This window comes from Petaurus breviceps, unplaced genomic scaffold (assembly GCF_028583685.1).
Source record: "Petaurus breviceps papuanus isolate PSGF00001 unplaced genomic scaffold, PetGlider_PUasm1.0 229, whole genome shotgun sequence".
Lineage (NCBI taxonomy): Eukaryota > Metazoa > Chordata > Mammalia > Diprotodontia > Petauridae > Petaurus > Petaurus breviceps.
In genome coordinates this window covers 703,167-730,348 of record NW_027185903.1, presented here as the reverse complement: position 1 = coordinate 730,348, position 27,182 = coordinate 703,167, and the positions used below count along the sequence as shown (strand labels likewise).

Sequence of the window (27,182 nt, the reverse complement as noted above, 5' to 3'; positions counted from 1 at the left end):
GCCCCATGTAGGGGTAGGAACTGGAAATGTGGTTCAAATAGCATTTGGGAACTCTGGTAAAGAAACTCCCTTTACCAAGAGAGTTTGCCACCTTCTCTGTAACTGAGAGTCTTTAAAGATCTGCTTAGAATGATGAGAGTTTAAGTGACTTGCCCAGGGCAGTAGGTGTCAAAATGGGACTTGAACCCTGGCCTTCCTGATTCTGAGGCTGGCTATCTTCTAGGACATCCTTCTTCTCTGTAGCCCTCTATAGATTCTTTAAACACCCATCTGTCCCAAGGGCCATATTAAAAGTCTTGCTTCTGTGGGCAGTTGAGACTAAAATTTTATATGTCCGGAACTAGAACTTTCCAAACTGTAAGCCCCCTACCCTGCACAGAGGCCTTCCCTCCTTCCTGTCCCTTTTGTGGACAGCCAAGCTTAATTTTTTGAGGTAAAAGCAGAAAGATATATGGCCCACAGATAGAGGCTGAGTGTGTGGCCACATAGCAAGTCTGCTAAAAAACGAAAAATCTGACAAAAGCCCAGGTGTTGAGAGACCCAGTCTTGTGGCTTATGTCCCTGAGACTATAGTGGAGTTGAGCTGAGGCCAGGGCAAGTCACAGGATAAACAAGCATTTGTCTGCTAAGCTTTTTTATGCAAATGAGACTCTCTGTGCTCTCCTTGCTCCCTCCACCTCCTGACTCCTTCCCCCCACCTTCGAGCCCCCCACCTCAAGCTGCCAGATGCAGTACTAAACCCTTTATAAATGCTGTCTTCAAGACAGCTCAAATCCAACCCTTTGAGGAAGGCCTGTCCCAGTTCCCCCAACTACTATCTACTTTATATGTACCTTGTATGTACTGAGTTATTTCCATGTTGTCCCTTCTCCCCACACCCATTAGAAAGTATGCTCTTTGAAGGCAGAAACTGTTTTTGCCCAGAGCTTGTTGACTTGGTTGTTGTTGACTTTAGTCCAGACCTTTCCTGGCCAGGGAAGTTCTGTTGTTCTCTCTTTAACAAACAATTGGTGAATAACCTGTAGTTTAACCATGGTTAAGAGATAGAAATGCACATGGGTGATCAACACTTAATATATTTTTGGAGCCCAACTAAATGTGTGATGATTTTTAAAAAATGTTCCTGGAAAGGTATGGGTTGTTTTTAAAATGATGTTATGGTTTGTGCATCCCCAGATTTATTTACTGAGTAGGCAGTTGTATGTATTTAAACAAGCAGGGAGTGGAAATGTCAAGTGTGCAGGCCTGACTGTGCTGTTTCTCATGCCTGCCCTCCAGCACCACATGGGAGGCTGTGACGACAGCAATGGGAACAAGGTACCAGTCTGTACGGGGCGGGGCACCAGGGTGGTATGTGTGTGTGTGTGTGTGTGTGTGTGTGAGACACATTAGCGTGATTTTAACATAAGACTTGTGACACATGCTCAAGATATATGGTGAAACCTCTCCCAACTTAGGAAAGACTGCTGCTTCATTTATTTATGTTTCATATTCAACAAATGACAGCTAATAGGCAAGGCCCAGTGTTAGGCCCTCTGGGGGGAATAGAGGAATGAATAGAGCACTGTGTGCAGTGGATAGAGGGCTGGCTTAGAATGAAGAAGATCTGGGTTCTGATTCTTACAACCAATGAGCAAGCCACTGTATCTCTCTAACCTCAGTTCCTCATCTGTAAAATACAGGGGTTGGACCTGATGTCCTTTAAAGTGCCCTCTAGCTTTATGGTTTATGGGAAGACATGGTCCTGCCTTTAAGGAGCTCACGGTCTCAGAGGAGGAATAAGACAAGTACCCAGATAATTATATTACAAGGCAACTTATAGTAATGACTGAGGGAATTCAGAGAAGTCTGTGATTACATCTTTTGGGATTAATTGGGGAAATTAGTGAAAGCTTTGGGAAATTTAGTTAGTAATTCAACAAGCATTTATTAAGCACTTACGTAGTTTAGAAAGCATTTATTAAGCACCTACTCTTAGGCACTGGGAATAAAAAATACAACCCAACAGTCTCTACCCTCAAAGAACTTACATTCTTCTGGGGAGGTATAACATATATACAAATAAGCATATTACAGTTAAAATTAAGGATAGAGAAAACTAGTCTTTCATGAAAGGATAGGGTCTTATAGGTTGGAAATTCAGAGTTCTATGTAGAGATCAGCATAATCTAATGGCTGCTGGATGAAATCCTAACTTATATTTATACACTTAAGGTTTGCAGGGTACTTTTCTCACCACCTTGTGATAGAGCCAGTATGAATATTACCTCCATTTTGTAAATGGGGAGACTAAGGCTCAGAGTGATGAATTGACTTGGATGGTCACCTAGCTAATACATATCAGAGTCAGGATTTTAACCCCACATCTCTGGACTACAAATCCTGTACCATTCCCAGTATAAGAGAAAGGTAGTATCTGCAGGTAGTATCCATATTGTGTTTATTTCTGTGCAAACCTCCCAAGGGCCAATGAAGATCCAGAAAAACTGAGGGTAGGTGGGTAGAAGGGAAGAATATCTGCAGGTGGGCCATATGGCATATTTTCCATCTCTGGCTTTCCTAGGTCTTCCCTTGTGGGGGTTGAGGAGAAGTAAACACAGTATGCTTCTTACCTTGTGTCCATCTTTTGAGCTTAGAATTCTAATTCTAAAGAGAAGGGAGCAATTTGTATTTTTCTCATCACAGCAAGCACACCTCCACGTTGTAATTTCTCAAGTCGTAACTAATTAAGGTAGTAGTTCTTGGAGGACCCGATCAGTTTCTCCCGGGCTACTCCTGAAGTCTTTTCCTCTTCACCAGGATGAGCAACCGGAATGAAGATAAGAATGGGGACTCAGACCACACAGCCAGCGAGGCTCCTCCAACCCCACAGGATGATTCCCCAGATCGGAGAGGCTCATCTTCAGATACATCTAAGTCTGCGTACAGCCTTACCCGGAGGATTTCAAGTAAGCTTCTAGACAGTCACCTTCTGTGCAAATTATAGCTCGAGAAACCCCTCTCCTTGTAGCTTCTATACAAATTCAAAGCAAATCCGTTTAAAATCTCATCAAATGCCTTGCCAGGAGAATAGTCAGAGCAGGTTCACTCAGGAACATCTCTATTACCAAAGAAATAAAAAAGAGGCAGAGCTGCTGGAGTAGGAAGGACTGACTAGGGAGAAAAAGACCGAACAGGGCATTGGTGGCTTACTCTAGGTGGGCTCGATTATGGGAAACCATTGCTGATGGAAGTGGAATAGATTTTTGTTTGTTTGTTGTTGTGGGACTAAAGCTGTGTCTAGAGAGTTGATTGGTTTTACTTCATGGCCCTGACTAGCTGTGTGACCTCAGGCAAATCACTTTACCTGAAGCTAGTGCAAGGGCTAGAGCACTGCACCTAGAGTCAGAAAGACCAGAACTGTGTGACCCTGGGCAAGTAACTTAACCTCTGTCTGTCTGTAAAATGGGGATGAAAAGAATACCTATCATTTAGGGTTGTTGTGAACATCAAATAAGAGAATATTTGTAAAGTTCTTAGCACGTAGTAGGTGATTAATAAATAGGCAATAGTAAGTGCTTTTTTCCTTCCTTCCTTCTTTTATTCCTTCCTTCCTTCCTCTGTTCTTCCCTCTCTTTCCACCTTTCCTCCCTCCTTTTTTACTTTCTTCTTCTGTTCCTCTCTCTTTCTTTTCTTCCTTCATTCCTCCCTCTTCCCTTTTTCTTTCCATTCCTCCTTTTATCCTTCCTTTCTTTCTTTTCTCCCTCCCTTTCCCCCCCTCCTTTCCCCCTTCCCTCTCTCTTTTCTTCTATTCTCACTCCCTCCTTCCTTTCCCCTTTCCTTCCTTCCTTTCTTCCTTTCTTCTTTCTCTTCCCTCCTGCCCTCTTTCCTCCCTCCCCCTCCCTTCTTTCCTCTCTGGTCTAAGTTGTTTTATCTGAAAAATAAAAGTGGGGGATTGTATTGATACATGACCCTGCACAACTATAAATCTAATGAATTTGTTTGACTTTTTCCTCTGCCTCATTGAATTGATCAGTTGTTTAATTAGATTGACCAAATGATTATCAGTTGTAATAATGGCAGCTTTCATTTATATAGCACTTTAAGGTATATCAAGTGGTTTTTTCCCAACAACCTCATGAGACAGTTGAGTGCAGTAACTATTAATTCCATTTTCAGATGAAGAAACTGAGACTCAGGAAAGTTATCTGACTTTCCCTTGGTCACATTGTTATTGTGTAGTGAAGTTGGGAATCGTAATTTGAACACTGGTGTTCTGTGATCCTTCCACTGTACTTAGCTCTCTCTCATGATTTTCCTATCTCATAGATACGTAGAGGGTATAGAATGGGAACACAGTAGACTGTGTATCATGTGATATGATTTTAGGAAATAGGTGGTGGGGATCAGACACCCCCCCCATCCCTCTTCTTTTAGGCTACCTGAGACTTCAGTTCTTTTAGCAGGGTAAAGGCCCATTTAAGGGTCTTTTAAGAGCCATTTTTTTATTTTTATTTAAATAATTTAAATTAAATTTAAAAAATTTTTTAAATTAAAAAATAAAAAAAAGCCATTTATTAAATGGCTCTCATTTAAGAGCCACAGCTAGGTGGCTCAGTGTATAGACCAAGGGGATTGAAGTCAGGAAGACTCATCTTCCTGAGTTCAAATCAAGCCTCAGACACTTACTAGGTAAGTGATGACCCTGGGCCAGTCACTTAATCCTGTTTGCCTCAGTTTCCTCATCTTTAAAATGAGCTGAAGAAAGAAATGACAAACCATTCTGGTATCTTTGCCAAGGTAAAATCCCAGATGGGGTCAGGAAGAGTCAGGCAAAAATGCCCATTTATTTCTCTGGGGGTAAGGCAAAAAAAATCACACATTGGGAGAGATACTGACTTAACAGATATTCATACTTTAATGTGAAGAAGGTTTTCAGATATTTTCCTGACAATAGATTTTGTTGGAGAAAAAAGAAAACAAAGTCAAAAGGAACCTATTCTTTCTAGAATTTATTTTCTTCAATTATAAAACAAGTGGTTATAACTAAATGATCACTAAGATCAAGTCAACAATCATGTATTAAATACCAAATATGGCTGGCCAAGCACTGTGCTAAATTCTGGATAAAAAGGAAGGCAAAGAACAGTCCCTGTTCTCAAGGAACACAGTCTAAAGTTGGGGGGGGGGGTGCATGCAGACAACTATGTACAAACAAGATATATACCGGGTAAATGGGAGATAATCATAGAGGGAAGGTAGCAGAGTTGAGGCAAATCCCTTAGAAGTCTCTTGGAGTTCCAACATTCAGTGGTGTATCAGATCTTGCCTATTACACAATTTGACCTAAGACTGATTTTGAACACTTTCATTCAAAGAGCTAAAACACTTTTTTTTCAGTTCAGTTGTTCTCAGTTGGCAGAGATACTGGAATGGTTTGCCATCTCCTTCCTCAGCTCACTTTACAGATGAAGAAACTGAGGCAAACAGGATGATTAAGTGACTTGCTCAGCATCATACAGCTAGTAAATGTGTGAGGCCCAGTGCTCTATCCACCAAGTCACCTAGCTTTACGTCAAATGAGAGACTATCTAATCAAGCCGTGTCAAACTCAAATAGAAATAGATCCCTGCTGGCTGCATGCTAACGTAGAGAGCCTCAAATTACCATTATCTGTGTTACATTGTATTTTTATTTATTTTGTTAAACATTTCCCAATTACACTTTAATTTGGTTAAGGCCAGCACTAGACAATTTCGCAGATGATTGTGGCCAGGGTTTCTTAAGTTTGACATCCCTGAATCCAGCTTCCCATTTTATAGATCATGGCATCTTGGGATCATAGATCTTGAGTGGAAAGAGGTCTCAGAGTTCAACCCTTTCATTTTACAGATGATGAAAGAGAGGCCCACGGAGGCCCAACATTTCTTGTTGAACGGGGAGTAAAGGACAGAGTTATACTTTGATAGCTTTTTCCCTGACTACCAATCTGGCATTTCCCCCACTGTACCATGCTGTTAACTTCTTTACTTTACAAATAAGCAAATTAACTAATATGATAGAGGTAACTGAAATGACAATCCAAAGTCATTGTCATTCAGTTGTTTTCCAGTCATCTCTGACTCTTTGTCACCCCATCTGGGATTTTCAAAGATATTGAAGTGATTTGCTGTTTCCTTCTCCAGCTCACTTAACAGATGAGAAAACTGAGGCTAACAGGGTTAAGTGACTTGCCCAGGGTCATACAGCTAGTAAATGTGAGGTTAGATTTGAACTCATGAAGAGGATTCTTCCTGATTTGAAGTCGAGCACTTGATCCACTGTGTCACCTACTGAGAGTCAGAATTAGAACCTGTGTCTTTAGAATAGTAATCTAGTATTCTTATTACTAAATACACCATGCGGCCTCCTTAGCGCAGTGATGAACCTGTGAAATAAAATATATTTACAAAGTGATAATCATCCATGTTCTGTGCAACCACTGTTTAGGTCTTGAGTCCAGACGGCCCAGCTCACCACTAATCGATATTAAACCCATTGAATTTGGGATTATTGGAGCCAAGAAAGAGATCATCCAACCATCAGTGCTGAGAAGGACCTACACCCCCGATGACTATTTTAGAAAGTTCGAGCCCAGACTATACTCCCTTGACTCTAACAGTGATGACCTGGAGTCACTGACTGATGAGGAGATCTTATCCAAGTATCAGCTGGGTATGCTGCATTTCAGCACCCAGTATGATCTGCTGCATAACTACCTAACCGTGAGGGTGATCGAGGCCAGGGACCTACCACCTCCCATCTCCTACGATGGCTCTCGACAAGATATGGCACATTCAAACCCCTATGTGAAGATTTGCCTCTTGCCAGACCAGAAGAATTCCAAGCAGACAGGTGTCAAACGCAAGACCCAGAACCCAGTGTTTGAAGAGCGCTACACCTTTGAGATCCCATTTCTAGAAGCCCAAAGAAGAACTTTGCTTTTAACTATAGTGGATTTTGATAAATTCTCACGTCACTGTGTCATTGGGAAAGTTTCCGTGCCTTTAAGTGAAGTGGATCTGGTGAAGGGGGGGCACTGGTGGAAAGCTCTGGTTCCCAGTTCTCAGGTAAGGTAATTCTCAGAAGCATGTCTGTGACTTCTGCTAGCTGGGTGAAAGATTCTTGACTTGTAATGCTTGATGGAGGAATAGAGATAATACTGGGTAAAAAAAAATGTCATTTACTTTTTTTTTTTTTTGAGGGAAGAAGGCAAGGCAATTGGGGTTAACTGACTTGCCCAGGATCACACAGCTAGTAAATGTTAAGTGGCTGAAGCCAGATTTGAATTCAGGTCCTCCTGACTCCAGGGCCAGTGCTCTATTCACTGTGCTACCTAGCTTCCCCATTTACTTTTGTCTTAAAAAAAAAAAGCAGCTTTGGAGAATGTGGAAAAAATAAAAGATAATTTAGTCTTTGTTGCCCAGGGAATTGATACCCTGACTCCCTGAAAGATGTCTGATTCCTTTAGAAGCACCCACACTTACGGGAATCTTTCCCTGGGTGATTATTAGTAGGGTAATTGAGACAAGCTGACTATAGGTTCTTGTCTTGGGAATATAGGTAGCTGAGGCATAATGTAACAGCAAGGGTGAATGAGGCCTGTGACCTGCCATCTCCCATCTTCTGTGACCTCTCATAGCAAGGCCCAATTCTTCACACTCCTACATGCAGATCTGCAAAATTTACTGATTCTATAAACTGACTGACATAGTATAGCTCCTGGGTGGTGCAGTGGATAGAGCATTGTACCTGGAGTCAAGAAGACCTGAGTTCAAATCTAGCCTCCAACCTTTACTAGCTATGTGTCCATGGGCAAGTCATTCTTTTTGCCTCAGTTTTCTCATTTGTAGAATGGGGATAATAAAAGCACTCACTTCCCAGGGTTGTTTGGAGGATTGATGCTGCTGCTGCTGATGTTGATGCACTGGTCAAGTCCCAATTCTACTTATAAGAACTTGTGTGAATCACTTGTTCTCTCTGAGACATAATTGCTTCATCTATAAAATGAGAGGGTAGAGTTAGAATTCAGGAGTTCTTAACCTTGGGACTGATTTTAAGTTTATTTGAAAAATTTTCACAGTGAATAGAGCACCAGCCCTGGAGTCGGGAGGACCTGAGTTCAAATCCTGCCTCAGACACTTAACTCTTGGTACCCATGTTACCTTGGGCTTAACCCCAATTGCCCTGCCTTCCCTTCTCCAAAAATTGTTTTTTAAAAATTTTTAAATAAATATTTTGATAGCTGTATTTTAGTATAATTGCTTCCTCCCTTCCCCTCACACACACACCTTTCCAGTCTTACTTTACTCTCCTAAACACACCCTTCAGTTCAGTCACACTGGTCTCCTTGCTGTTCATTATCCATGACAGTTTCCCATATCCTCCATGCCTAGAACTCTTACCCTCTTCATCTCTACTTCCTAGCTTCCCTGGCTTTCTTCAAGAAGTTTTTCCCAGTCCCCTTTAATCTTAGTGCCTTCCCTCTGAGAAGACTTCCAATTTATCCTGTTTTTATCTTGTTTGTATGTTGTTGCTTTGGATGGAGCTCCTTGAGGGCAGGCTCTGACCTTGTATTTCCTTGTATTCTTAGCATTTAGCACATTGCCTAGCTAGGGACAGTAAGTGCTTACTTAATGCTATGGACTTTGCATTTAAAATTCTTTTCTGAGAAGGGGGTTCATAGATGTCATCAGATTACTCAAGAGGTTCAAGATCCAGAAAAGGTTAAGAACCAGTGGAGTAGCAAGTCCTTGTTTTATGTCCTGGGGCATCAGTTTGGTTGAGGGTTTTGTGGAGGAGATTAGCAGCTCCTGGTGTCAGGAGGGGTTTTAGCAGATATTTAGAGGTGAGAGATACTACAGGTAGAGAAGTTTGGCCAGTTACAGTTCGGTGAATTATTTTCCTGATAGAGTTTTCTATTTGGAACTGAATCAAAGCTTCTTTTTCACTATTTGTAAGTTGATCAGACAGTAGTTGTTAAACTTAGGTGAAATAACAAGTGTTCATTCCAAAGGCAGGAGGTGGGCTACATCTCTTATAATTCCAGACTTCATGTCTTCTGGAAGAAAATCTGAACAATAAACTGAATGTGACATTTTATGAGTTGAATTAAAGTACTGAGGTTGATTTTTCTTTCTCCTAAAATTCTTAATATTGATGGTATGGATGGCATTTTGAGGACTGCATTAGCCCAGAAGGTTAGATTGTCATTTGTAGGTTGAGCTTGAGACTGTTAGTTTTATGAGAATTCTGGTGCCCTTGTGAATTTTTGGAATAAAAGCAAATCTCCATATTGATAGATTCCAACAGGTCATGAAGACCTCAACCAGTCAAACATAGCTTCCGATTACTTGCAGGGTTTGGGTTGTTAAATAGGTGATTGTTAATTCACATTATTCAGGGTTTGACTCTTAAATCCTGTTTAGGAGTAAATATTTTGTGTCAGTCATTTTCCTCCCGTTTCATCGAAGTGTTTTCCAGAGGGCTTTAACAGAGAGATTCTGAAAGAGTAACTGAGCCCATGATGACAGTTATTATGCATTTTTTTCTCTTCCAGATAATTTGATTTCAGAGTGACATTTAGTAGAGGAAATATTTGTTCTGCATAAGTCCCCTTTCAGGAATGCTTTTGTTAGAGAATATAAATAAAATAATCATTGAAACCGTACAGGATCCACGGGCCTACTTTGGTTTGGCAAAGTGGGAAAGTCGATGGCTTTGGAATGAGAGGATCTGAGTTCAGATCTCAATTATGCCACTTACTACTTTGTGACTTTGGACAAGTAACTTAATCCCTTTGGGCCTCAGTTTCCTCCTCTGTAAAATAAAGGGCAGCTAGATGGTGTAGTGGATTGAGCGTTAGGCCCAGAGTCAGGAAGACTCATTTTCCTGAGTTAAAATCTGACCTCTGGCACTTATCATCTATGTGACCCTGGGCAAGTCACTTAACCCTGTTTGCCTCGGTTTCCTCATCTGTAAAATGAGTTGGAGAAGGAAATGACAAAATCCAGTATCTCAGACAAGAAAATCCCAAATGGGGTCATGAAGAGTCAGACATGACTGAAACAAGTCAACAACAACAACAAAAATGAAGGGGCCTGGTTGAAATGGTCTCTAAGGTTCTTTCCAGTTCTGAATCTATGGTCCAGTGAGCCAAATAATTTCATCAATGAACCAGTCAGTGTAATGGGTAAAAAAACGAGCTCAACTGATTATGTCATGTTTTGTGGATAAAACATGGAATGTTTCGCTTTTAACCACTGGAGGGTGATTTTAGAGTTGTTCTGCATTCCCTGCCATGGAAAAGCCATGGGAAAGACAATCAAAGGAGCATAGATTCATACTGTGGCTCCCATCATATTATCCTGCTTGTCCATTTGCTTTTTGAACATGACATCTTGGGTGGAGCTGTTTGGGAGTCTGAGCTGAGTGTTCATTGTCAGTTTAGTGATCCTATCATGCAATCATAAGGAGGCTAGGTGGCACAGTGGATAGAGTTCCAGCCCTGGAGTCAGGAGGACTCAAGTTCAAATCCAGCCTCAGACACTTACTAGCTATGTGACCCTGGGCAAGTCACTTAACCCTGTTTGCCTCAGTTTCCTCATCTTTAAAATGAGCTGGAAAAGGAAATGTCAAACTATTCCAGTATCTTTGCCAAGAAAACCCCAAATGGGATCGTGAAGAGTTGGCCATGACTGAAATGACTCAACAACAAATCATACCCTGAATTTCAGGATGGATTTCAGGTCTGGTTTAGCACCTTATATATAAAAATGGCTTGAAAGAAGCATTGAGTCACGTAAGCCATTAAAAGATACCCTGTTCAAGGGCGGCTAGGTGGTGCAGTGAATAGAACACTGGCCCTGGAGTCAGGAGGACCTGAGTTCAAAATCCAGCCTCAGACATGTAACACTTACTAGCTGTGTGACCTTGGGCAAGTCACTTAACCCTAATTGCCCTACCTTCCCCTCTCCAAAACAAAAAAAAAAAAAAGCAAAAAAAAAGACATCCTTTTCATTAGGGTAGATTAAAGTAAACTGGACTCTGACAATAAAGGATGGAAATAAATCTATGCTTCGTAATGGCTCAGCATCTTTTGTTGCTGAAAAATAATACTGCCTTGGATGTAGTTAGTAGGCTTTTTTTTCTAAGGAGTTTGGAGGAAATTGGCCATGAATGATAATGCCTAGAAGCTGCCTAAAAGGCAGGGTAGTGATTTGATGTCTAAAGATAAAATCTGTAATTGGATAGAAAGGCCTTTGAGTTATAAGACTGCTAGGTACTCCTCCATGGACTTGCTGTGTTACCCTGAGCAAGTCCTTTCACTTTTGCAGCCTGGTAAAATGATGATAATATTGTCACTTGCTTTACAGTAGCGATGTTTTTAGAAAAACATATCAAAATATGTTTTTAAAGCAGCATGAAGGTACAATGCTATGTAAATGTATTAACATCTGAGGGTGGGCATTGACATCTAGGCTTGGTCCTCAAACATAAAACCCTCTCCTGAAGACAGGGAGTTTTAACCTTTTTTGTACCACGGACCCACTTGGAAGTCTGATGAAGACTTTTTACCTATTTCTCATAATAATATTTTTACATGATCAAATGAGATAACAATTATAAAATGCTTAGCCAAGTGCCTGAAATGTAGTAAGCACTATACAAATGTTAACTAAATGCATAAAATAAAATATATAGGATTACAAAGGAAACTGATTATATTGAAATTAAAAATATTAAAAATAACAAGTTCATAGATTCTGGGCTAAGAACCTTTACTAGGAAAACTGTGATATCTACAAAGTCTGAAAGATGCAACTTGTGTGACCAGCATGGAAACCAGGCTACTCTCTCTTGGAGAGAAGCCAGAGGAGCACAGCAGTATTGTATTACACAGCCAAATTATTCTCAGTATGCTTGATTTTAGAAGATTATTGGGAGAAGTGTCAGATTTTGTACAAACAGAAGGAAATGTGTTTTGTTAAAAAGTGATATTTGCACATAGGTCCGGCAGCTATTTATGTTTCATAAGATGGCGTTAGGCTGAGATTTACTCTATATGAAGTGAAACCTTTTATTGCTAAGGATTGAATACTGAATAGCATTGAACAGGTTGAGGAAGAAGTCTTCAGGGTGATATCCATAGCTGTCTATGTTTGGGAAATAGCCAGATCAATGGTGGTGTCATTACACAATAATGAGGATTAAAAAAAAAAAAAACTAAACCAAATACATTAGAATTTATACTTCCAAAGAAGGCTACCTCCCTCCAAGATACCCCCTTGAGAAGTGTTGGAGTTTGAATGACCAAAAAGCCAACAACAAAACCTCAAAATATTTATTAAGCAAGTTGCTGTTGTTGTTCATTTATTTTGGTTGTGTCTGACTCTTTGTGATCCTATTTGGTGTCTTCTTGGCAAAATTACTGGAGTGGTTTGCCATTTCCTTCTCCAGCTCATTTTACAGATGAGAAAATGGAGGCAAAAAAAGATTAAGTGACTTGCTCAGAGTCACACGGCTGGTAAGTTTCTGAGGCTAGATTTGAACTCAGGAAGAGGAATGTGTGCCTAGTTTGGCCACCTAAATGCAGGCTGGGCATCTAGTCTGAGTTCAAATACAGCTTCAGAAACTTATCAGCTGTGTGACCCTGGAGGAGTCACTTAACCCTCTTAGCCTCAGTTTCCTCATCCATAAAATGAGTTGGAGAAGGAAATGGCAAAACTACTTCAGTATCTTTTCCCAAAAAAACCCATATGAGGTCAAGAAGAGTCAGACATGACTGAATCCAGGGAGCAATAGCAACAAAAATGTACCAAATACTGTGCAAAGTGCTAGAGATGAAAATACAGAAGCAAAGTCTTCTATGCTTACAGTGTTGGATGTCTCTATCTCCTTCCTGGGAATTACTCTCTGAATGGAGGATATCAGATCAGTAGAATGTTTAAAACTGGAAGAAACCTTGGAGACCAAGTTAGACCTTCTCATTTTGCAGATGAAGAAGCAATCATAAAGAAGTGAAATGATTTCCCTATTTGGGAAACAGAAGGGTCTCTGGGGATGGTAAACCCCCATCCTTTGAGGATAGGTGTGACTTTAAGGAACAGTCAAATACTCTAAATCCACATCAGGAGTAAAGGCCTTTCCTTCTCATCTCTGAGGATTGGATGATTTTATTTCCTGCTCTTAGAACTGCCAAACCCAGTGAGTTTTAATTTTGATTAGCTTTTTTGAGTCAGTTGGAGTCAAGACCCAAGACCACTGGGAAATAGCACCATGCATTGACATAGACCTTTTCATACTTGTTACATTTTATTTGAAGACCACACCACTGGCTTCCAGCCTTCTTCGGTATGATGACCCCCTTACTTCCATTATTCTTTGCAATAGGAATTCCAGTTCTTTGGAATAGGAATATTTTTTGTTCAGATATTGTCAGTGTGGGGAACTCTTGGGGATGTTAATTACCTCTATGACATTGGTCAAGACATTTAAATTACCTGGGTCTCAGTTTCCTTTTCTGTAAAACTAGAGAAGGTATAAGGTCCCTTCCATCTCTAGACATGTGATTCTATGAGATACCACAAGCAATGAAAATCAGTGACTTCTCTGCCCTGTGCAGGCTTAGTCTGGGGCCTAGAAAGGGTTGGCGACTTGCCCCTAGAGGCACAGGCAATATGTATCAGAAATCCCACTTGGACACAGGATCTTGACTCCAGGGCCAGCCAGCCCTTCATCTGCTAAACCAGGAAAGGCATTGTAGCATAAGTTGTTAAGGCTGACCAAGTCCCGGGTTCAAATCTTGACCGATTTTGTGACTCCAGGCAAGCTCCAGGAAATCTTCTCAGATGGAGATGTCAGACTCAAGGTCTGCAAAATTCCTCAATGAGACCTGAACCGGATTAAAATGTAATTGAGAAATGTTTAACAAAAGAAATAAAAATTCCATTTTGTTATTGTTGTTCAGTTATGTCTGACTCTTTGTTACCCCTTTTGGGGTTTTCTTGGCAGAGAGATTGGAGCGGTTTGCCATTTCCTTCTCCAGCTCATTTTACAGATGAGGAAACTGAGGCAAACAGGGTTAAGTGACTTGCCTAAGGTTACACACCTAGTAAGTATCTGAGCCTAGATTTGAACTCAGACCTCCCTAACTCTAGGCCTGACACTCTATCCACTACACACCTGCATGCCCCTCAATACAACATAGATAATATTAATTTGTCATCTCCTAAGTCAGTATGCACCTGAGGGGATTGATTTCTATTTGAATTTGACCTCACCATTCTAAGATTCAGGTGATTCACCCTTCTGCATGATACATAGACTTTTCACACAGAGAGTTATTTAGAAAAATGAAATTAAATGTCTGAACCAACCACAGAAATACAACATTTATATTTATATACATTATACAAAAATAAATTTATTTCTAAAATTACATAAATATATAAAATTTTATATAGTATATAAAAATAAATAAGACCCAGACTGAATATTTATTCATTTGTTATCCAGAGTCACATTGCATATTTTGTGGTTCTAAAAAAAGATCAAAATGACATGGGTGGTGCAATGAATAGAGCACCAGCCCTGCAGGCAGGAGGACCTGAGTTCAAATCCCACCTCAGACACCTGGCACTTACTAGCTATGTGACCTTGGGCAAATCACCTAACCCCAATTGCCTTGCCTTCCCCCCTCCAAATAAAAATGACAATTTTTAGTACACATTGGAAGTTGTAGACCTTTTGTAATAACTCTGAGGCACACAGCACACCTGTTGGGAATCTCTGGTGTAGCTGCAAGAACACTACTTGCTTGTGAGTCTGAACACTTGTGGCATTAAGTATGGAGTGCTGAACTTGGAGCTAGGAAGATCCAGGTTCTCATCCTACCATGAATGCCTGGGTGATACAGGTGTGTGACCCAGGGCAAGTTCTTTGCCTTCTCTGGGGCTGTTTCTTCATATGGAAAACAAGGGGTTAGGATTCAGGGATCTCTAAGGTTCTTTCAAGCTCTCAGTCTATGAGCCTGGCTCCATCACAAGTAATAGGGCCTTAAGAATAGTACTTAACCTCTCTGAGCCTCAGTCTCCAGTGAGATCTAAAGTTCCTTCCAGTTTTGGGTTTTTTTTTAGAGGCAGTTGGGGTTAAGCGACTTGCCCAGGATCACACAGCTAGTGTCTGAGGTTGGATCTGAATTTAGGTCTCCCTGTTTCCAGAGCTGGCGCTCTATCCGCTGTGCCACCTAGCTGCTCCCTTCCAGTTCTACCACCCCCCCACCTCTCCACCTCCACCTCCACCCCCACCCCCAAACAACGAGTGGTTCTTTCAGACTCTAGGCTTCCCTTATAGAGAAAGGGGACCACAGGGTGGTTGCTTTCAGGTGTGGCATGGGTTAGAATCCCAGAGTTCTTCCTTTGGGAACTTTTCATAAAAATATTTTGATGAAGCTTATGAGATTATGGGCAAACCCTTGTTACGCAGCCTGGAATTTAGATCTTAAAACTGCTCTCATGGGGTAGCTAAGTGGTATAGTGAATAGAACACCGGCCCTGGAGTCAGGAGGACCTGGATTCAAATCCGGCCTCAGACACTTGAACACACTAGTTGTGTGACCTTGGACAAGTCACTTAACCCCAATTGCCTTGCCTTCCCTCCTCCAAAAAAAAAAAACTGCTCTCATTTTGAAGTTAGTGGCTGGGGTGTAGCATCAACCTTTGTGACATGGTTAATTAATTAAAATAAAGCTGACTGATTGCCTCTCTTCTGTCCCTCAAGTGAATCTTAAAAAGATTAAATGGAAAATGCTGGTGTTACAGAATTTAGAACTGGAAGGAATTGTCAAGTCCGGGGATGTTTAACTTGGGGTCCATGAATTAATATATGTATATATTTTGATAACTGTGTTTCAGTATATTTGATTTTCTTTGCGATCCTTTGCATTTCATTTTATGGATTTAAAAACATCCTTTTGGGAAGAGGTCCCTAGACTTCGCCAGACAAAAGGTTAAGAATCCCTGCTTCTGGGGCAGCTAGGAGGTGGTGTAGTGGGTAGAACACTAGTCCTGGTGTAAGGAGGACCTGAGTTCAAATGTGACCTCAGATACTTACTGGGCGAGTGACCCTCAGCAAGTCACATAACCCTGATTGCCTCAAAAAAAAAAAACCAATGCTTCCAGTCTAATCCCCTCATTTTACATACGAAGAAACTTGGGCGAAGAGAAAGGAGGGTGACTTGCTCAAGACATTAAGTGGAAGAGCTAGGGTTTGAACTCAGATCTTGTAACTTCAAATACAATGCCCTTTCCACCACCACCATAGTGCCCTATCACTTCATTTCAGAGGCCCATTTTCATTTGAAATTATTTACAGTAATCAAATTTAAGGGTAGCTAGGCGGGGCAGTAGATAAAGGCCTGAGCCTGGAGTCAGGAAACCCTGAGTTCAAATTTGGCCTCAGACATTTACTGTGTGACCCTGGACAAGTCACATAACCATGTTTGCCTTAGTTTCCTAATCAGTAAATGAACTGAAGAAGGAAATGGCAAATGATTCCAGTATCTTTGCCAAGAAAACCCTAAATGGGGTCATGAAGAATAAGAACAACAAATAGAAACAGAGATGCAGGAAAACATGTACCACCAGAAACTCAAGGATGGTGGTTGGGGTGTCAAGTCACTGGATGGCATACCTATTTAAATAATCAGCTGCAGGAGCTCAGGCATGGATGGGAGGGAGGAGGGAAGCCCAGAAGGAAATCCAGGAAAACCCACCGGGGCCTCTAGGGCATTGTTCTCTGGACTCTGTTAGGTCTGTAAACACTGGGTCTTAGTCTTAACACTATCTGGACAGTTAGGAAGAGATTTGTTTGTTTGTTTTTGCCAAAGGAGTCTGTAGGTTAAAGGAGTCTGCCTAAGGCCACCTGCTGAAACTGTAGCAAGGGTGTCACTGGTTCCCCAGTCTGTCTGGAGCTCTTAGAGCCACCAGACAATGTTGTGCCCCAAGCAAGGCCTAAATACCGTGACCTGGTAAATAAAAACGAATAACAGTGTTTAGTATTCTATTACTGCTCCCAGCTCGTGAAGGGCTCAACAGTCAAGGCTCTCGACAAGGTAAATGTCAGTCTTTTAATGAAAACCACTCTTTCCCTTGGCCTGGAGTCACGCAGGCTTTTATGCATTCACTTGGAACAGCCTCTGTGCCTTGACTTTTTCAGAATCACCGCCTGCCCAGGAGGAGGTTATCTTGCTCTTGCTTTTGGTGGTTAATCATATCAGTAACCAGATGCAAATGCATCTCAGTAATAGCAGCACACCAGGAGGCAGGATGCAACGAAAAGGGCTTTGGAAAGCAACCCTCAGTGGGAAATGGCTTTTTTTTTCAGGATGTCTTAGCCTTCAAGCAAAACCAGGCACTGGGCTTCCTAGTGGCTCTGGTGCCGATGAACTATATTACCGTGCTGGACAAACGATTCGGAAAAGTCTAAGAATATTCTGGCTTTCAGCTCCTGGAGGGCTGTCAGCTCAAGAGGGCTCCTATCTAAGAAAGAGCCAGGTGCCTAAGGAGCAGAAAACCAAGCCAGGAAGGCTAGGGAAGCTTGGGTCAAAAAGACTATTGAATCTCTTCGCAGTTAGTCTTCTTGCCTTAGGTGTCTCCTCACTTAAATTCATCCTCCAGGTGGCTGCTGGAGTGCTTTGCCTAAGGAGCACGTCTAATTCTAGCAGCAAACTGAAATGCCCTTGTTTGGTATTTAAAGTTTGGTCACAACGTGGCCACGTTTGACCTTGCCAGCCTTAATGTAGAATACTAATGTGTTCTATATTTATAGAAATGTATAATGATTATATATTTCATGATACTAAAAGATAATTATATAGAATACTAATAATTATTTTACATATTATATATTATACAAATAGATAATTATATTTAATAGGATATTAATAGGATAATTATATTATATATTAAATAGGATACTGTTAATTATATATTATATGAATAGATAATTGTATTTTATAGATAATTATATAGGATACTAATAGATAATTATTTTGTATATTATATAGGGTACTAATAGATATTATATATTATACAAATAGATAATTATATTTAATAAAATACTAATAGGATAATTATGTTATATATTAAATAAACTATTAATTATATGAATAGATAATTATATTTTATATGTATTTTGTTAATTCTAACAATTATATATTATATAGGATACTGGAATGTCATTATATAAGATGCGAATATAGAATTATATTACATATTATATATTAATACTAATGTAGAATTACATTATATAGGATATGAATATATAATTATATATTATATAGGATATACACATATATTTATATTTTATTGGACACAGGATATGAATGTATAATTATATAGCATATAAATATTATTTTTATATTATTATTATTATTATACACAACACTAATATATAATTGAGATGTTCTATAAATATATAACTAATATATAACACTAATATGTAGTATACTTAATATATAATAGTTGATCCTTCTTTTAACATTCACTAGCAATGAATACCTCGTACATATCACTCCATCCCTTGGCTCCTCTCCTTTCCTCTTGCTGTCAGTCCATACCTGGAATGCATTTTTTTTTTTTACCTCTACGTCATGGAATCTCTACTTTCTTTCAAGAGCCAGCTCAGGTACCACCTACTCCATGAATCTTTCCCTGATCCCCACTCCTTACTCCCCTCCCCCGACTGCTAGGTTTTTTTCTCCCCAGATTATCTTGTATCTATTTTTATGTACATCTCTCCTGGCTAGATTGTGTTCTCCTAGAGTTCAGAGATGGTTTCACTTTTGTGTTTGTAACAATCCCATCACTTAACACAGCTCCTGGCATACTGTAAGGTGCTTAATGAATGCTTACTGGGTGGAGCTGCATTAAAAATTTTGGTTCTGCTACTTACTTGTTGTGTGATCTTGGATAAATCATCTAAGCTCTCTGGTCCTTGCTGTTTTCATCTATAAAATGAGTAGATTGGGCCTTTGTAGTTCCTTCCAACTATGATGTTCCACTTAGAGATGGATTTTTGTAGCAGCACTGACAAGGTCCATCAGAGAGAAGGACCTGTGGACCTATTTCTTTATTGTGGAAGTCAGCTGGGTGACTCAGTGGATAGAGCCCTAGGCTTGGAATCTGAAAAACTCATCTTCCTGAGTTAAAATCTAACCTCAGATACCTACTAGCTGTGTGACCCTGGGAAGGTCACCTAACCCTGTTTGCCTCCATTTCCTCATCTGGAAAATGAACTGGAGAAGGAAAGGGCAAACCACTCCAGTATCTTTCCTAAAAACAAACAAACAAAAAGCCCAAAAGGGGTCATGAAGAATAGGACACAACTGAGACAATCCAACTTTGCTGTGGTAGGTGACATTTGGTAAATTATATCGAGCCAAGATCTGTATGTGGTGGTGCTTAGAAGAGAAGGAGATGGCAAGTTTGGCCTCCTTGTTCAAAAACTGGGAGGTGATAATAGGATAGGATGCCAGAATGGTAGGGAAAAGCTCCTACTAGATATCTGGCCAAAGAGATCCTGGCAGAGAAGACCTCTGTGATCTGCCCAAAGCATCCAAAGACTCTTCCATCTTTCCCTCTCACCCTTCAACCCCCATCAATCAATTAATCCACAACCACTGTTGCCTTATACACATCAAATGCTGTTTTAGGCATTGAGGATAACAAAGGAAAAAAATGTGAAAGTCTGTCCTCAAGAAACTTACATTCTTTCAGAGAAGATAACATGTAAATATATAAATATATACAAAATAAAACCTGCCCCAAATTTTGGAATTCATAAAAGTAGTCCTTAGAGGAGAATTTCTATTTCTAAAATAAATACAAGGGGCAGCTAGGTAGCACAGTGAATAGAACAGGTCCTGGAATCAGAAAGACCTGAGTTTAAATCTAGCTTCAGACACTTACTAGCTGTGTGACCCTGTGCAAGTCACTTAATCTCAGTTGCCTTAAAAAAAAACACTATTTGATGGGAGAGTAGTAGCACCTGCGGGGATTAAGAAAAGTTTCATGGGGGCAGGTAGGTGGCACAGTGAATAGAGCACTGGCTCTGGAGTCAGGAGGACCTGAGTTCAAATCTGGCCTCAGACACACACACACACACACACACACACACACACACACACACACACACACAGTAGTCATGTGACCTTGGGCAGATCACTTAGCCCCAATTGCCCTCCAAAAGGCAAAAAAAATAAAAAGTCCTCTCACTTTACAGATGAGGATACTGAGACTCAGAGGAGGTAAGTGACTTGACCAAAGTCACACAACTCTGGTAAATAGCAGAGCCTGACTTCAATATGGACTCGGACTTCAAATCTAGTGCTTTCCCTCCTATATCACAGTTTCCTACAGCAAAAAAGAAAAAAAAAAAAAAGGTCTTGTAATGTGTCAGGATTGAAAAAGAGCCCTGGGTTTTGCTTGGGCTCATTTCTTAGTCACATGCTTTAGTGTTTGATGGTCCTTAATGGTTAGTTGACCTAATTTGCATGCTGGTATCTAATTGTATTTTGGGCTTCTTAGGCATCTTAAGAATTAAATTAGGAGGCAGGTGGGTGGTACAGTGAATACAGCACCTGCCCTGGAGTCAGGAGGACCTAAGTTCAAACATGGCCTCAGATACTTGACATACTTACTTGCTGTGTGACCTTGGGCAAGTCACAACCCCAATTGCCTTGCCTTCCCCCTTCCAAAAAAAAAAAGAATTAAATGGGACCTAAGAGGCACTGTATATGTAGAAATGTAGAAGGGGACAAGCAGGTTAAAAGGCCGATCTTGAAATTAAAATCTTATCCAGTCACCAAAACAGCTGCTACCACAATTTCCTTTGGACCAGATGTGGAGTGATTCTAAGCTCCTGCTCCTTCCAGGTGATAGTGAAGAGGGTTTTTTTCCCTTTCATGTAGCTCCCATGGTTATCTGGGATGTTACTGGATCAAAGACAAATCAGAGGTTAGTAGCCAGAGTGGCAGGTAGTATAATTCAGCACTTTCCAAAGGCCCCTGCGGCATCCTCACCATCAGGATGACTTGGGCTCTGTCAGCTAGGCCTCTAATCAAACAAGGAAATTGCTTTCCTGGGGTGAGTTGAAATGGCAGTGTAAACCCAATTGTCCTTGACAACATAGTGGCCAAGCTAACTTAAGCCTTTGAGTGATGGTGCCCAAGCAAACTGTCTGTTTCTCTCACAGGGTCCTTGAGCCACACACTGGGAAACATGACAGAGTTCCCCTCTCCACCCCCACTAAAAAGTGAGCTTCTCACAGCAGAGACAGGGCACAAAGAGTGATTTTTAATCAGTCAATAAACATTTGTAACTGGACTCGTTTTAGAGAAAGGACTACATTTCTTTTTTTTTTAATTTCTTTATTTTTTTCAATGAACAGAAATAAATTTTCTTTCTTTCTTACTCCCCACCACCATTAAAAAAGAAAAAGGAAAAAAAATAAAATCTGTTACAACAAATATTCATAGTCAAACAAATTCCCGCATTGGCCATGTCCAAAAACTATGTATCTCATTCTGTATCCTGAGCCTATCACTACTCTCTTAGAGGGTCACTTTGTCATCCCGCCTCTGCAATTGTGGTTGATAAGACTTACAAAACAGCTTTCTTCACAATGTCATTATAGTAGAAATTAGTCTTCTAGTTCTGTCAATTTCACTTTTCCTCGGCTTTTACAGGTCTTCCCAGATTTTACTGGAATTATCCCTTTCATCATTTCTTATGGGACAGGAGTATTCCGTTACATTCATATACCAAAATTTGTTCAGTCATCTCCCAGTTAATGCATACTCCCTTAGTTTCCAATTCTTTGTTACTATGAAAAGAGCTGCTATACATAAATTTGTACATATGGTCTGTATTTCAAATGAGGCCCTGGGCCTCAAGGATGGATCTGATTGAAGTTTCTAGGATTTCAATGTCCATGAAACTGTGTCTATGGAAGGAAGACAAGGAAGTTAACAAATGCCTACTCTGTACCAGGCACCATATTAAGTACTTTACAACTATTGATCTCATTTGATCATAACAATCCTGTGAGGTATGTGCTATTGTAATCCTCATTTTACAGATGAGGAAACTGAGGCAAGAAGTAGTTAAGTGTCTTATCCAGGATCATATAGCTAGGAATCTGAGGTCGCATTTGAACTCAAGTCTTCTTGACTCCAGGTCGGTAGTACCAGCCTGAAATGTGCAGTGTGGGAGAGGATGAAGGGGGAATGGAGACAATAAAGGGAGCTGTAGAGAAGACAGTCACAGTGATCCCCAGCCTCCTTTGTCAACTATGGAGGGCAGGTTGAAAGAGAACTGAGAAGACTTCTTGATTCACCTGGAATGGTGGAGACCAGTGGACTCTCCAAAGTTAGTTTGTATGAGTCTTTCCAACCTTTTGTCAATTCATTCTAGAGACTTTGCCATGACAACCTTTTTGAGTATGGAATGGAGAAAAAGGAGGAATAGGAATCTCCATCCACGATTTCATCATTGTCATAGATTCCTGATATGGAAACTCCCTTCACTGATGCCAAATAGCAACTCTTCTTTCCTTAGCCTTAGACGTTCACCTAGGACACTCAGAGATTAAGTGACTTTACCATGACCCCACCCCCAGTTTATATAAGAAGCAAGACTTGAACCAACTCTAGGCATTCCTAACTCAAGGTCAGCCTTTGGTCCACTGTACTGCATTGTTACTGTTCCGTTGTTTCAGTCATGTCTGACCCTTCCTGACCCCATTGGGGGTTTTCTTTGCAAAGATGGTGGAGCACTTTACCCTTTCCTTCTCCAGTTAATATTTCAGATGAGAAAACTAAGGCAAACAGAGTTAAGTGACCTGTCCGGGGTCAAGTGGGTGTCTGAAGATGGATTTGAACTTAGGAGAGGAATCTTCCTAACTCCAGGCCCGGAACTCTGTCTGCACCACCTAGCTGCCCACTACTATGCGACACTGCCTCCGCTTAATTAAGACTGCATTCAAATGTTTTACTTTAGCAATTCATTTACCTTGTAGAGTTTGCTAGTCTGTTGCCAATTGAGTTTAAAAGATGACCATCGAAGTTCTTAGCCTAGTGGGTTTTGGTCTTAAGCTAATGTGTCATGCAAAAGTAACTCTGCATTAAACCTAGTACTCTGTATAAATTCAGAATTTAGCAGCATTTGTGCTACACATCTTTTGAATACCTGCTGTGTGCAAGACACTGTGCTCAACTCTGAGAGAGGGCTGTCAAGATAGAGAAGACGGAGGCCCTGCCCTCAAGGAGCTTACTTAGACTTAGGAAAATAAGAGATTGAAAAATATGCACAACATGATGATTACAGCAGAGACGAGGAAAATTTCAATTGTCAGCCAGCTGGTGCAGTGGATAGAGGGCCCGGAGTCAGAAAGACTAGAGTTTGAATCTGGCCTCAGACATTAGCTGTGTGACATTGGGCAAGTCACTTAACCCTGTTTGTCTCCGTTTCCTCATCTGCAAAATGACCTGGAGAATGAAATGGCAAACCACTTCAGTATCTTTGCCAAGGAAATGCCAAAAGGGGTCATGAAAAGTTGAACATGACTGGAAACAATTGAACAACACTTCAATACAACAGTATAAGAAACATCACCAGGAGCTAATGGTCGGCTTCAGAGGAGGGACAAGATCCCATCTGATTGGAGGGGCTAGGGAAGCTGAATGTGGAAGAGTAGATAGAATTTGGCTAGTCAGAGAGAACAGGGCAGAACATTTCAACCTAAAAGACAGAGAAGTTGTGGTAGCTAAAACATGGTCATCCAGCTCAGGTTTCCGTAAACTGCCTGGCAGTGAGTATTTTCCTGTTCCTTTTAAAAAAATCATCCTTTTTATTCTTACCTTTTCTTTTCACATCATCTTTCTTTTTTTAATACCCCATATCCTCTCCTACCCATCAAGCCTATCCCGTGTCATGGGGATTAAAAAAGAAAGAGGGAGAGGGGGGTAGAGCCAAGATGGTGGAGTAAAAGCAGGGACTTGCTTGAGATCTCCCCCAAACCCCTCCAAATACTCTAAACAATGACTCTAAACAAACAAACAAACAAAAAAACAATCCTTTAGCTGAGAGCAGCAGAACCCACAAAATGATAGAATGAAACAAATTTCCAGCCCAAGACAACCTGGAAGGTCGACAGGAAAGGTCTATTGCACCACTCTGAGAGAAGAGCATAGCTCAGCATGGGCCATGCTAGAACAGACAGGGCTGGGGCAGGCCTCAGGGGACTGAATCATTGGCATCTGTGGTGGTTTCCAGACTTCTCGACTCATAAATGCCAGAGACAACTTAGAAGGTCAGTGGTAAAGGGCTGTCAGACCTGGGTGAGAGAGGAGCACGGTCAGGCCTTAGCCCTAGGGTAGCAGCAGCAGAGACTCCTTCTGGAGCTTTTGGCTCACAGACGGTTTTAGGGATTGAGCAACTGATCAGAGGGGTCTTGCAGGGATCTCTTTGCTGGTACTAAGGCAGGATTTTCTTGCTTTGCCTGTGCTTGGATTTGGGTCCCAGTACAGGATGGCAGTCCTGGGGCCAGGACAATCACTGGAATGGTGGAGCTCGTGGCAGTGGTGGAGAGGGAATCTTCCACACAGCTCTAAGGCAGAAAAGAGTACCTGTGGTCACTCACAGACAGAGCTCAGACTAGCAGAGGAATGAAAAGCACCTCTCCTTTGATCATAGAACCTTGGAAGAGCTGAACATTTACAGGTCCCTGGAAGTGTTTCTGAAAACAGCTGCAGAAAACCCCTTAAGTTTGAGACAGTTTGCCCTCTACCCTGGAAGCAGAGGCCTACCCTAACAAAGATCTAAAAAGTCAAGTAATTGACTGGGAAAATGAACAAACTGGGAAAATAATCACACTATAGACTCTTACTCTGGTGACAAAGAATATCAAAACTTACAACCAGAAGACAACAAAGTGAAAGCTCCTACATCCAAAGCCTCCAAGAAAAATATAATTTGGTCACAGGCCATGGAAGAACTCAAAAAGGATTTTGGAAGTCAAGTAAGAGAAGTAGATGAAAAATTGGGAAGAAAATTAGAATGATGCAAGAAAATCATGAAAAACGTGTCAACAGCCTGCTAAAGGAGACCCCAAAAAATGCTGAAGAAAATAACACCTTAAAAAATAGACTAACCCAAATGTCAAAAGAAGTCCAAAAAGCCAGTGAGGAGAAGAATTTCTTAAAAAGTAAAATTGGTGGGCTGCTAGGTGGCACAGTGAATAGAACACTGGACGTGGAGTCAGGAGGACCTGAGTTCAAATTTGACCTCAGACACTTAACACAAAAACTAGCCATGTGACCTTGGGCAAATCACTTAACCCCAATTGCCCTCCAAAAAGAAAAAAAAATAAAATTAGCCATATGGAAAAGATCCAAAAGCTCACTGAAGAAAATAATTCCTTAAAAATTAGAATGGAGCAAATTGAAGCTAATGACTTTATGAGAAATCAAAAAATTATAAAACAAAACCAAAAGAATGAAAAAAAAATATGAGACAATGTGAAATATCTCATTGGGAAAACAACTGACCTGGAAAATAGATCTAGGAGAGATAATTTTAAAATTATTGGACTACCTGAAAGCCATGATCAAAAAAAGACCCTAGATATCATCTTTCAAGAAATTATCAAGGAAAACTGCCCTGATATTCTAGAACCAGAGGATAAAATAGAAATTGAAAGAATTTGGGGGCAGCTAGGTTATTCAGTGAATAGAGCACTGGCTCTGGAATCAGGAAGACTTGAGTTCAAATTTGAGTTCCAGTGTGGCCCATGCTGAACTATGCTGTTCTCTCAGACTGGTGCAATAGACCTTTCCTATCAACCTTCCAGGTTGTCTTGGGCTGGAAATTCGTTTCACTCTATCATTTGACACTTAACACTTATTAGCTGTGTGACCTTGGGCAAGTCACTTAACCCCAATTGCCCTGCCTTCCCCCCTCCAAAAAGCAAAACGAAAACAAAATTGAAAGAATCCACCAATCACTTTCTGAAAGAGATCCCCAAAGGAAAACTTATAGGAATATTATAGCTAAATTCCAGAGTTCCCAAGTCAAGTAGAAAATATTGTAAAGCAGTCAGAAAGAAGCAATTCAAGTATTGTGGAAACACAATCAGGATAACACAAGATTTAGCAGCTTTTACATTAAGGGATCAAAGGACTTGGAATATGATATTCTGGAGGTCAAAGGAGCTAGGATTAAAACCAAGAATCACCTACCCAGCAAAACTGAGTATAATCCTTCAGGGGAAAAAATGAAAATTCAATCTAATAGAGGATTTTTAAGCATTCTTGATGAAAAGACCAGAGCTGAATAGAAAATTTGACTTTCAAATACAACAGTCAAGAGAAGCATAAACAGGTAAACAGGAAAGAGAAATCATAAGGGACTTATTAAAGTTGAACTGTTTATATGGAAAGATACTTATAATTCATGAGACCTTTCTCATTATTAGGGTAGTTGGAAGGTTGAGTTGAATATGAAGGGATGATATCTAAAAAAATAAAATTAAGAGGTGAGAGAGGAATGTACTAGAAGTAGAAAGGGAGAGGTAGAATGGGGTAAATTATCTCACATGAAAGAGGCAAGAAAAAGCTTTTGAAGAGGAGGGAGGTGAGAGGGAATGAGTGAACCTTACTCTCATTGGATTTGGCTTAAGGAGGGAATAATATATACACTCAATTGGGTATGAAAATCTATTTTACCCTACAGGGAAGTAGATAAGGGGATGTCATGTTAATGGTATAATAAAATCTTCCCTGTCCATTAATAGGCCTCATGTGGAGCCCATTGGGGGAGGGATTTGCCTAAGGAGGAGCTTGTTTAATCTTTTGGTACTAAGTCCATTAGGCACTGAGTCACAAGGGTTGTGATGTCTTCTGACTCTGAGAAGTGTATATATATTCTGAGTTGGTATTTTGCTTTTGGGGATCACTTATGAGAAGGACCTTGTGATTCCCTGGTCAAGACTCTGAGTAGCCATATGTTCAGACCCCCTGACTGCTTAGATGTAACTGCTCTCTTGATCCAGTTTTGTATGTAAAGTGTACAGCAACACTGCTTTGGTTCAGGCAGTCAGAGCCC

At 40.6% G+C, this 27,182-nt stretch overlaps 1 protein-coding gene across 2 annotated transcripts in view; it reads left to right on the top strand.

The window, feature by feature from the left end:
- SYT17 (synaptotagmin 17) overlaps positions 1 to 27,182 on the top strand; it is a 91,783-nt gene that overhangs the window by 6,504 nt on the left and 58,097 nt on the right. For both annotated transcript variants that reach the window (XM_069096031.1, XM_069096030.1), the window contains 2 exons: positions 2,800 to 2,948; positions 6,469 to 7,088. In XM_069096031.1, the coding sequence (XP_068952132.1) occupies positions 2,800 to 2,948; positions 6,469 to 7,088 (769 nt within the window). The remainder of the gene's footprint in view (positions 1 to 2,799; positions 2,949 to 6,468; positions 7,089 to 27,182) is intronic.